Here is a 12,146-nt window from a genome sequence, read left to right on the forward strand (position 1 = left end):
AATTTGTGCTTATTTGTGAAATGGGAGGAAAATAAGATTTTATCGCCCCGTGCTAATAAAAATCTGAAAAGTGGGCCCTGTTCAATTTGATACCCATAAATTGGTAGATTCATGGGCGTCCAGCTTCATTAATCCTCACGTTCATTAGTGCTTTATAGTTAATATCAAAATCAAGTGTAGTCATCAATTGTGTTAATGTCCAAAATATACTTTTAAATATGAGTTCCCATTATTATTATTTTTTTTAAATAACATTGTCTAAAATGTCTAAATTCCTACCCCTGGCCTGTCTATGGAGTTCCATCATGATGCCGTTTACTATTATTCTCTAACAAACCTTTAAATGTTTAACAAGTTTGTTTTATTTGTGGGCAATCAGAGTACAGAGTCTTATATACTTTGTGTTAGTCTATCACAGAACATCTCAGTAAAATGCCATCAGTTTGATGGTGGCATTATGATGAGTTCAAAAAGTATTACTTTTGGAAACCATTTTGTAGGTGTACAGTTTTCTGTAATTGCTTTAATCTGGGCGAATAATAGGAATAGTGAGAGAACAATATCAGTCAGTGAGTGTTAGAGCAATGCAAATAAGGTTAATTGAGCATACACATTGAAAGCTAAATTAATTGTACTTTACTAGACATACCACCACTGCCAGAAGACTGCAGGCTCATGAAGCATTCTTTATTTTAACATAGAATATAGCATCACAAAATAACTCAAATTAGCAACTAAAGAAGTTTTTCCAACTCAAATAATTTTATCCAAATGTTCCTTTAAGAGGCACTATTCCTTGGAGCTGGCTACTCTCATTTCTACTGTTTTTAGGACATTTTGTTGTGCGATAGTCAGCAGAAACACAGAGAAAAGTTCATGGTGATGAATGAGCATACAGCAGCTTGAGACAGTGAGCTACATCTTCCTAACCTAGATAGTATTCTGTCTGCAATGATGTTTCACTTGTGCAAATGTTAAATGCTTGTGGGAATACTAGAAAAAAAAAGGTGAAAGACAAATAAGTTAATAATCTTATTTTAATTTAATTTCATCAAAGCTCATTACAGGGCCCATGGAAGAAAGGAAAAAACAACAACAACTGAGAAGCGTAAATGAAAGTAAAACACATGGAAGCCATGTTATTCACCGAGGACCCATTCATTAATATCGTTTTAATTGGGGTCAAAGGAAATTCAGTGAGCTGCACTGCTGATGAGGTGCAGGTGTGCATTTTGTTTCTTTTTTTAATAACGTCACTGCTTTATCGTGAGAAGCCTCATGCAAGCTGAAAACCTGAAGGCAGCAGTGGACTAATGGGGAAGCCATGCAGCCAGGAAATCCATGGTAACGACTATTTGAGCCAAGTTAAAACACAAATCTCACACTTGTTCCTAAAAAAAGTTTTAAATTTCATCTTATGTGCAAATAGAGTGAAATCAAAAAAATATTAGAAAGTTATTTGTGTTACAAATACTCCCTTGTCAATAATCAACTCATTTTATATGCATTTTTATAAGCTCTAAACTAAAATGAGCCAAATTAGGCCAGAATAAAACAGAGAGAACCTAAACATTAATCCTTGGCTGTTTAAAACACAGGTGGTAAACTTTGGCAGAAGAAAACTCTTGTTTTTCCTGACAGTTCAAACTATAAATACATTTTATCTTAGCAACAATCATCACAATGTGAGGAGCTACTCTTCGTTCCATGACTTCCTGTAACACAAACTCCATCCGAGTCTAACGTAGCATCAGCGACTGGTGTGTGTGTGCGGCTTTTCCATCTGGAGCAGGACGCCGGGATGCTTCGCTCCATCCGTGGAGAAGACAGTAGATCTGTTCTGTGACCTGAAAATAGGTCAATCGAACCCACGCCGCTTCTTCCTTGTGTTGCGAGACTCTCCAACAAAAACCTGAGAAGGTATAAGTGCTGCACACCTCCTTCCTTGTGAGAAACTGGGGAGTGACGTGGAAGGCGCTCTTCTCAAAAGCTCTGCTGTCTCCTCTGTCACAGCAGAGCGGGCGCTGTTGGTACTTAGAAAGCATGAGATCGTGTTGCTGCCTTCTGTCAATTCCACTCCCAAAAGTGCCACCAGTCCTTACGTGGGACAAAGGGAAGGCGGCGCATAGTGCAGATAGGTGACACGACAGCCGGCCGATGTTCTGTCAGCGGAAGCGGGGTACAGATGTTAAAACGGAATCTGGGAGAGTCCTTTGCTTCCTAAAGCCATTCTACAGAATGGATGGCGGTCTGTTTAGCTTGTCCTGCACTGTACCGGCCCCTCTGAGCTGTCTTCGTCGTCTGAACCGTCGGGTCCGACGCCACGCAGGCCTGTGATGCGATAACCCATGTTCAGAAGCATTACCTCTAACGGATCGGCATTCATTCGCCGCTGATTCGCCTGAGCAGCTCCCTCCATGTCCTCCACCACACGCCCGTTGTCACCGTCGGTCTGCCGGAAAAGAAAACAGGCCTGTCATGATAACACATAAGCTGGACGACAATATCGTTGCTTTGTGACCATTTTCAAGGGATATATTTACTATGGCATAATAATATAAGTTTGCCCTTTTAAAAACCAATAAACTTTGACTTCTTAAAGAACACGGCACCTGGAAGATAAATAAATCTCATTCTTAACCAAACCCATCCAATTCTACACATTTCCAGCTCACTTATCAACAGTGTACAAAAGATAAATAAATAGTTTGTTCACCTCTGGTCTGGGGTTCCATAATCGAACCACAGGGTCAATACCGCTAGTGGCCAGGAAGCAGTAGCTTGGGTGCGGCTGCAGGCAGTTGACTATTGACTCATCTCCCTGAAGGATCCTCACCAGGTTAGTCGTTTCCTTTTCCCAGATGAAAAAAGAGCCATCATCCGAGCCACTCACGATGTACTGGCCCTTGCTGGAGAGGAAATAAAACCGCTCAGACTCGTCTGTTGAGCAGCATTCTTGGGAGGAGAAACATTAATCTTAAAATTTTCCTGGTAAAATTTTAAGATTTTACTTGGAAATCAGTGCAGTCCTTTTTCAATTGAACGTCTTTGGCAGAATGCTAATTTTTCCAGTAATTTTATGAAAGGTGACAGAGCAGGATATTCTGGTATGTGAGGTTCAGAATGAAGTGACACAATCTGTTTGGTTACCCAGCTCAACAACAAAACGCAACGACAAACCGGATGAGGTTAATCAATGCTGAGTCATAATGTGCCATGACACAAGAGTACATTGGGACATGCAGCCTGTGGGTTCACCGACTAAACGTTTAAATGTCTGAAAGCTCGGGAGTAATTAACCAGCTTCTCTGGAGTCACAGTACATTTGAAATATTCAGTTAATTGTTATGGCATTAAGCCTGTTCACACCGTCTCTGTCTGCTGGCTGTGTTACAAATACACAACAATGACTCATTGTTGACAAGACATCTTGGAAAAGTTACATAAAGGAGAACTTGACAGACATACAGTAACTTGCACAAGTATTCAAACTCTTTTAAACTTACAACCATGAACTGTCAAATATTTTATTGGTATTTAAGAGACTGGTCAACACAAAGTAAGAGAAATGTCAAGTAGTGGTAAGCAATGCCTGATTTTTTACATTTTTTGTGCCAACAACAATCTGAAAAACTCTATATACATTTATATGCTCTAAACCATGCAAACGTCTGCATTCAGAGGTCACACTCAGTTCACAGGTGTCATTTTATTAGTTTTTAAGCCTTTTCATAAATACTGCTGAGACAGGTCAGGAATAAACAAACTCTGAATATCTGACAAAGGACTGTTCAATCCATCAACAACATCTAATCAGGCAAAAGAGAGTACAGGTCGAATGCAAACTAATCAAAACACAACCCTCCACGTAAACTGACAAACCATTTTCACTCTGGAGGAGCAATTATTATTCATGTACTCCACAATTCTGGCTATTGCACGGGAGCAGGAGGAAGGGAGAAAAAGAAGCAGTAGTCCTGTTTGTAGTTTGCACAAGCTGAGGGTACACAGCAAACGTATCTGACCAGACCACCATCTTCCATAAAAGGACCGTTCAGTATCTGTTCAGATGTTTTTCTTCTGCAGCAACAGAAATGGGAAGATGGACAGAGCTAAAATAGAGCAACCATGGAAGAAAATGTCTCAAGCCTTCCAGTAAAGCAATGACCCTAAACACACAGAACAGAGCCTGAAACACAGCCAGAACCCCAATCAATCAGCCGCTGATCTGAAACATTTCACATCAGAGGTCTCCAACATTTCCTGTCATCCAGCGAACCGGCTACTTGTTCCAAAATCTCTGGGAGTGGTTACAGAAATGCACTAGCTTTGTGCGACCAACACGGTGGTGGCAGTAACAACCATTATAGCAAAGTTTGTGCAGCAACCCATGCTCTTCTGCATTGTCCAACTGCACAAACAGATGAATGGATCCAGGTTTTTCAAAAATAACGCATGTTTCATGGTGTGACCATCATTAATAATAAATTCAAAAACATTTTGAAACTAATTACTGACTCATTCTGTGCAGTACCAGATGAGACGCAGACCGGCACTGATCAAACTGTTTTAGGAGACAAAATGAAAATGACCTAGACCAAATCAAAACTTAAATCAAAGTGAATCCCTGATCAAAGCTTCACTCCTGATAGTTTAGCTGGACAGACATTTGACAAATATTTTATATTTTGTTGCATTAGTGACACTTATTCTGTTATATGATTAAAAAACAAGAAACAAACCGGGAGACCAGACTTGATAGTAAACACACAGCTGTAGACTGCCCCCTAGTGAGACAACAGTAGAATGACAGTGTAGTGAACCGACCTCCCGAAGAAGTTGGCCTCTTTGATGTCAGTGGTGGTGTTGCAGTGACCACAGTATCTGTGCTTGTAGTCAAAACTGCGCTCCCTCAACACCACCTCATCTTCAGGGATGGACTCTTTCCGACTGAACGACTGGAAACGAATGGAACTGTTGCCCTTTTTATCTTCTGCAGGTGAAGACAAAAACATTTAAAATATATTTGATCTACTTTGAGGTATTTCCTAATAAATAATTAGAATGCTAAAGCTATATATATATACCCCTGCCAGTTTCACTATTTTTCTCCTTTTTTTTAGATTAGTGTAAATGTAAAGCTGTGTAGATTAATGCTATAGTAGCTTAAATGTCAGAAACGAAAAAGGAACATATCTACAGGTTACAAATCAGACAACCAAAGGTGTCCATCTTCTCACCTGAATCCGACTTAGAGTAAAGAGCAGCCTTGATGTCTTTATCCAAGGCATCACAGGCACTGCTGTGTGCTTGCTCAGGAAACTTTCCTTTGAAATCGTCCAAACACTCCAGAGCCTCTGCCACATACTTCAGCTCAAACAGACACCGTGCCAGCCTGAAATGTGCTTTCAGATGTCCCGGGTTCAGAGCAAGAGCCTTCACGCAATCCCTGAGGGCGTCATAATGGTCTCCATCCCTGTAAGTCATATACACAAATATAAATGTTAGATTGCTGCTTTAAAATAAAATAAAAAAATCACACAGACGATAGTATTTTTTGTAATAATGACGTAACACAAACCATTTGCGTTTCATATAGGCTGCAGCCCGGTTCCCGTACAGCATGGCGTTGCCCCTGGCTTCGTGAATGCCTAGGCTGTACAGCTGGATGGCCTGTGTCCATTGCTGGCGGGCGAATGCGTTATTGGCCTGTTGCTTTATTTTCTCCAAGTGAGGAGGAAGCTCCATAAAACTAGAAGAATGAAGCAAAAAGCAAGAGGTAAAGCTTCTGTAAAGCTAACCATGTATTAAAGCAGATAGAGCTGAATCCTACCTGGACTGTGTTTTGCTTTCTGTAAAGCCAATGTGGCCGGGAGGTAAATGGATGCCATTAGAGACGCCGTTTGTCGTCTTTCCATTCTGGACATCTAATTGAAGGCGACAGCAGCAGAAATTACAAAGACTCGTTCTATATAGATTAACTCCTTTTACACAACAAACTGAGGCATTACTCTGCATGCAAAGCGCTACCTGTTGTTGACTGGCACATTTTTGGAAGCACAAAGGTATACGGCCTCTGCTTAAATGTCAAGTCAAAAAGATAGACCTGTATGAAGGGCACAAATTAATTAGACATTTCATCACTACACCAGTGAGGAAATAACAGAAAACAGGATGTGATTGCGTGTTGTGAGAAACGTCACCTGTTCCCCACCCATGTTAACGAGCAGCTCTGTGCCGTCGGGGCTGAAGGTAACATAGGTGGCCACCAGGACTCTCAGGCGGTTGTTGTAATCTCGGAGTTTCACTGGCAGGTGGCCTGGAGCACAGAGGAGAATGTCGTCGTTCCAACAATGCTTCTCGGTAACTTAAAATATCTTCGAAAAGTTCGCTTAGTTCAACTCAAAAAGAGAAACTTCCATAAGTTATGTAGATCCACTACAGGCAGTGTGTTCATTCAACTCAAAATAAATGTTTAAAATATTTCACTCTACATGTAGTGAATACACATGCTTTGGTTTTTGAATTTAATTATTTATATTAAATATTTTTTAAATGATTTTCTAATTTATTGAGATGCATCTACAAATCAAATATTTTGATACGAGACAATTTGGCCCTATATTCACCTGCTACATAGTACTGCCCGGCTCCATCAGGGATGGGCTTCTGCCTGTCACAGAAAGTGTGGACAGCCGCTGATGTGTTCTGGCTCAAAGATTTCCTGAGTAAGGAGCAAAATTTACTTTTATTTCAGTTCTGCACATGTGTCAAATCTGGGAGGACATCAGTAGCAACTCACCTGTAGTTGTGAATCATCCTGATGTCATAGAGACGAACAAAAGGCCCGTTGGCTCCCACCGCCAGGTAGTTATTGTCCCGTGGATTGACTGCGAGACACTTGGCTTCAGCCAGCTGACCGCAGAACTCTGTCAGGTCGATCAGAACCTCAGAGTGTTTACTGTTCTCCCGCAGATCATACTGCCTGGAGGGTAAAAGAAAAACAAATCTTTTTCAAACACCATCAACTCTGACTTTGGACCGGATGTGTTTATATCACACAGGCATCATGAGGGAAATGGTCGACACCTAGAAAACTTGTCTCTGAGCACACTGAAACAGATTTGAGGATCCACTTCTGTTTCACATGTGTTGATTACTAAAAAACAAAAAAGTTTTTTGAACACAAATTCAAATGTGTTCAAAATTCCTGCACATATATTTAACAATTTAAGATTTTAGAAAGAAAAAGTGTAAAAATGATAGACGGACAGATGAAGAAACTGGTAAATAGGTAAACTGAGAAAAATTTATGAAACAACACATGCATGCATGGACTAACGGCCAAATGGATGGATGATTAACTACAACCTAAATTCAAATTTCTGACTAAAAAGAACAAAAACCAGTAACTGTCCGGCGTAGGGCTCTCACCTGATGATGCCGTCCTCTGCAGCACTCCAGAAGGTGTTGGGCCACATTGGTGCTGTGGCAATGCGCTTCACTCTGTTGGTGTGATCAGAGAACATGTGGATGGTTTCCTTCACGCTCAGGTCATGGACATGGACCTTTGTGTCAGCTGCGCCTGTTACCAAGATCCTGTCCCCAGTGTGAGGCAGGAACTGTAAACAGAAGGACACACAGACTAGAGGTCAGGACATGATGAAGTATTTTATAAAGACAACAATCCAAATCTAAGTTTAGATCTGTGACCCCATTGTCTCAATAGTTTAAACTAAAACTTTCCTGTTATTCCAATGTAGCACTACCTTGACAGAAAATATATTTGCAGCGTGACCCGTGTGCATAGTTGTAAGCTTCTTGTGTCTGAATGGATCCCAGATGATGGCATGTTGATCGTCTGAGCCTGAAGCCAGCAGGCTGAGTACAAAAGAATAACAAAGACAAGTTAAGCTGCATTCATTGAAAAATTAATGACTGAAAAAATCCAAACAAAAGAAATTGCATAAATACTGTTGTCTTTCTGCCTTGGCTGCCTGAAGTTGTTTGACTGATACAACAGTTTAGTCTTATTTGCTTCACAGTTTTAGCACTGTACAAGAATCACCGGGGTTCGTACAGAGATGAATTTTAAAAACAGGCAAACATAGGCCTAATACATCAGTCAGTGGACAAAGTAGAATCTCTCCAAATGTAAATTAGAGACTAAAATGGTCACCTACATGCAGGCAGGGGACAGTGAGAAATAGAAAAAACACCAAGATGCTGATGCATTTTCAAGCCTTGAAGACTTACTCTCCTTGTTCGTTCCATTCCAAGCAGTTCACACAGCCAGTATGGCCCTGTAGAGGAAGGTGACATTGATTGTGAAAAGATACAATAACATGTTACGTTGTGAACAATATACTGTAAATATAACATCATCAGTGCGTCATATCAAAGACTGTTGAGAATGGAGTATTTCCTGACAGTTATTTTCTCCACAGACTGCACAACATCAGAAAATAAATGAAGTGGTGATGAATCCATGTTTCCACGCTCGTCTCTCGGAATATGGAAACTCAGGATGTGGGAGGCGCCAACACACAGCCAACGTAGTACTTTCGATATGCAAGTCTGAAAACCGGCGTGATCTAAAATTTGTTTGTATGCCTTTCAACACTAAAAGAACATTTTCACAAACAGAAGTTGCACAGTACAATGTTTGTCACTTGTTGAATAAGAAACAAACTGAGTAAATAAACTGTATGTAGCTGTACATTTCATGGCTTTCTTTTATACATGGCATATTGGATATTTCCTAGTAGCAATGCTGACTTCAAATAACTCAGTCAAACAACTCGCAATCAGTGTTAATACTGATTGCGAATGGTACGCATTATTAGATATTGCCACAGATGTTAAGACGCTACGACGCAAAAGGTAAAGGTAAACTGGATGTACTGTAATTACAATTGAAAGAGACAAAAGTAGATTTATTACAATCAATATCATCGTGAGAAAAAAAAAATTATAAAAAGTGTTTGATGTTAAAGACCTGGAGCTCAGTTTCCAGTCCAAGTCTCTTAATGAAGGGGTCAGTCACATGAAAAGACCTTTGGAAGCCCGGCGCTCTCCTGTCCTAGAGACATAAATCAACATCTCATTAATATACCAGAAATAACAATAAGGTTTATTTCACATGATTTATATAAAGAAAACCTTAAGAGTTTCGGGTTTGGTGTGCTTACCCTGATCTGCCTGTGCAGGATCTCCCTGGTGATGTTGACAGCAGCCATGACCTCATGTAGCAGAAATAAAGTTTCTGGGGTCAGAGCTCAGACAGCATCTACGTCTGTTCGTTGTGATCAAACTGTTAATTCACATTTGTAGCATAGCGACGGAATAAGTGGTCCACGATAAACATCAAGAATACGAAATGCGTCTCTAGATAAATACACAGACATATCAGATAAGGATAAGGTTAGACTTTGCTCACCACAGTGTTGAAGACGAACTCCAGAAAGCCGAAGACACTAGCTGAGCAGCTATTGTTAGCACTGCATTAACGACAACCCTCTGTTTGCCACAACAAAAGCACTCATCTAAAGGTTATAGCACTGTTAGCTTCACAGACTCATTTTGAGTCCCGTTTAAACCGGGCCTCTAAGAGCCATGTCGTTAATATATCAGTTGGTGTTAGCGCATTGCCGCTACCTTGCTAGCTAAACCAAACGTCTACTTCATGAAGACCTTCGTAAATATCCGCGAAGATTTCATGACTACATACAAGAACCCAATAAATCTCACCGGTTTGCTTGTCGTAAAAAGACTTCTGTCAAAAACTGTCCATTTAACAAACACCACTAACAGACATTGCGAGTTTGTTGACAGGATTCAGGCAAATACCTTCTGTAAGTTGAACACAAACCTCCTCCCACTGGACAAAATCAGCCTAGTTCCGCCGGACCAAATACATCCGGGCCGAGAGATTTTCAGAATAAAAGCATCCCACAGGCGCGTGAGCCATAAATTCAAAACGAATATAAAGAGACATATTTTTCAGCGGGAAAATTCGTACAATTTCAGCAGAAAACTGATACACCAGTATGACCCTCCAAAATACACACAACAGAAACAAAAAGAAAAAAGAAACATAAGATAATAAAAATTAAACGAACATTCCTATGTGTTAAAATTATTATTATTATTATTTTTTTTTTTTAATTATTATTATTTCTGCCTCTCTTTTATTTAAACTTGGGTGGATACATCAAAATCAAAGATTCACCCCTGTGGTCCAGCAGCACATAAACTGACAGACTCCAGAATTGCTAGAGAGCAAAAAAATATGGCATTCATTTTTATAAAGATAAGGATAAAGGACAAACTACAATCAAATGTTTATTTTCCCTTTAAAGTTTTCTATGTGGAAGTAAACTAATAACAATCTTCACTTAAAATCTATTCTAAATACAAACTGTGTATTTATATTTCCATAATTAAATTTGGACTACGTGTCATTTTCTAATGTCCCCTTGCTAAACTGTTGTACGAATACCTTATTTTTAGCTTAATGTTAGGCTCCTTCAATCATATTCCAACACTAAACATTACAAACTTGCATTACAAATACATTAATGTTAGTCTACATTCCCCACAGCACCTGAAAAACGCATAAAATGATCGATACATAGCTGGGCTGACTATTTATTTTGTTTATTGATCTTTTTTCAGATTATCGCTAATTATTAGCTGCTTTTATCAAAATGTCTTAATCAGCTAATATTGTGTGAAAGTGATTGGGTATCACAGATGTGCTGTCAGTGTCATAATCTCCAACAAGGCAGCGTCAGCATTTGTTATAGCATCACTTCTCTCTTTTTTTTTTTTTGCAATACCAAACTGTTACGCCATAAGAAACTATTAATTCATCTTTACAAAATAAAAGCAGACTTGTATGAATTAAAGTCAATAAGGTGAGTGGGTGATTAAGAAACATAATATTATGAGTATGCTTGCCAATGGTTGGACAATGGTACCTAATCAACATAGGCAGGCTTTATCTGGATTTTGGTCAAACTGAAGAGGCACTAAGTAGGCCTGAAATCACAAAGGGATTCTAGGATGGAACCTACTTGAGTTAAAACGAAGAAAAGTTTGACTATTTGTGATGGCTGTAGATCAATTAGCCCCCAAGCTCCAATTTTTAATTGGTACCAATACATATTTTGTGCCTACACATTGTTGTATATTCTTTTTTTGTACCTAGGCACTAACCACAGAATATAATTTTGATGTAGTTAAGACTTTTCACAAATTATGGAGAAATGAGGTTAGAAAAAATACTGAAATGTGATAGTTTATTTTGATTTTATATGATTCCTTTTGTTCTATGCTTAACTCCCATTTATTTTGTTTGAATCTCCATTAGGGCCAGTTGTCTCTTTCAAAAACATGAAAGATGAGGAGCCCTGATGAACCCAAAATAACTCTTAAGGGCTCCTCATTTTCAGGTTACATAAACTTATAGTCTTTTGGTAAACTTTAAGCAGATAATAGATGATTACATTAAATCGTCTATTGTCAAAGTGAGTACAGAACATTTCCTTGAACAATGCAAATCAACACAGTTGGTATGGAATGCCCTGCAGTAGATAGCAACATTTCTTACTTAAACAGGTATAAAGTGGTCACTACTTCTTAAGTCCAACAAGGCAACTTGGTATGTAGTGACATAAAAAGACTGAATGACTATTATGTTGTTTATAAAATTGAATTAATATTTTATTCTTTTTAGTCCCTTGGTTTTTGTGCTCCTTCTCTCAAGAATATTACACCCTACATCACTTACAAAACCTTTTTGTTGCGAATATTGTATTGCTGCTTACATTTTAAGAATCTGATGTGGAGATCCTTTTTTGCCATCAACTATTGGAGGAGCAGCATCAGATCTGGTGACTTGAAAAGGTTAAACAAGCTAATGAAGAAGGGCGTTTCTGTTTTAGGGACTGCTGTACCACCTCCAGAGATTATTGTGCAAAGACGGATTCTTCTCAAAATCTTCAGCATCCTCTTCTTGAAGGTGTCACTCAACAACGGAGTGTCTTCAGAAGCTTCACTGTAACACCGATCCTTCCCTCCCACAACCATAATCACCACAAGTCTTTAAAGAAATTTTTATTCTATGAGTTACAATACCAGTT

The 12,146-nt window shown here is 39.2% G+C and overlaps 1 protein-coding gene across 6 annotated transcripts; it reads right to left on the bottom strand.

Annotated features, from left to right (window-relative positions):
• Positions 1-1,019: 1,019 nt before the first annotated feature.
• Positions 1,020-9,916, bottom strand: wdtc1 (WD and tetratricopeptide repeats 1). Of its 6 annotated transcripts, none has more exons than XM_028012671.1 (16): positions 9,850-9,916; positions 9,192-9,242; positions 8,999-9,082; positions 8,257-8,303; positions 7,770-7,881; positions 7,435-7,622; positions 6,803-6,985; positions 6,630-6,724; positions 6,204-6,319; positions 6,031-6,106; positions 5,834-5,927; positions 5,582-5,752; positions 5,241-5,476; positions 4,828-4,993; positions 2,717-2,909; positions 1,020-2,452 (listed from the first exon to the last, which is right to left on the bottom strand). In XM_028012671.1, exons 2-16 carry the CDS (start codon positions 9,237-9,239, stop codon positions 2,255-2,257), a joined length of 2,007 nt encoding a protein of 668 aa, XP_027868472.1. In that variant the 5' UTR covers positions 9,240-9,242; positions 9,850-9,916; the 3' UTR covers positions 1,020-2,254. The 6 variants fall into 6 exon arrangements, with proteins under 6 accessions (XP_027868472.1, XP_027868471.1, XP_027868470.1 ...); XM_028012670.1 differs by having other exon boundaries at positions 9,751-9,891; XM_028012669.1 differs by having other exon boundaries at positions 9,440-9,891.
• Between the last annotated feature and the right edge of the window lie 2,230 nt (positions 9,917-12,146).

The sequence above is a fragment of the Xiphophorus couchianus genome, chromosome 3 (genome assembly GCF_001444195.1).
Source record: "Xiphophorus couchianus chromosome 3, X_couchianus-1.0, whole genome shotgun sequence".
Taxonomy (NCBI): domain Eukaryota; kingdom Metazoa; phylum Chordata; class Actinopteri; order Cyprinodontiformes; family Poeciliidae; genus Xiphophorus; species Xiphophorus couchianus.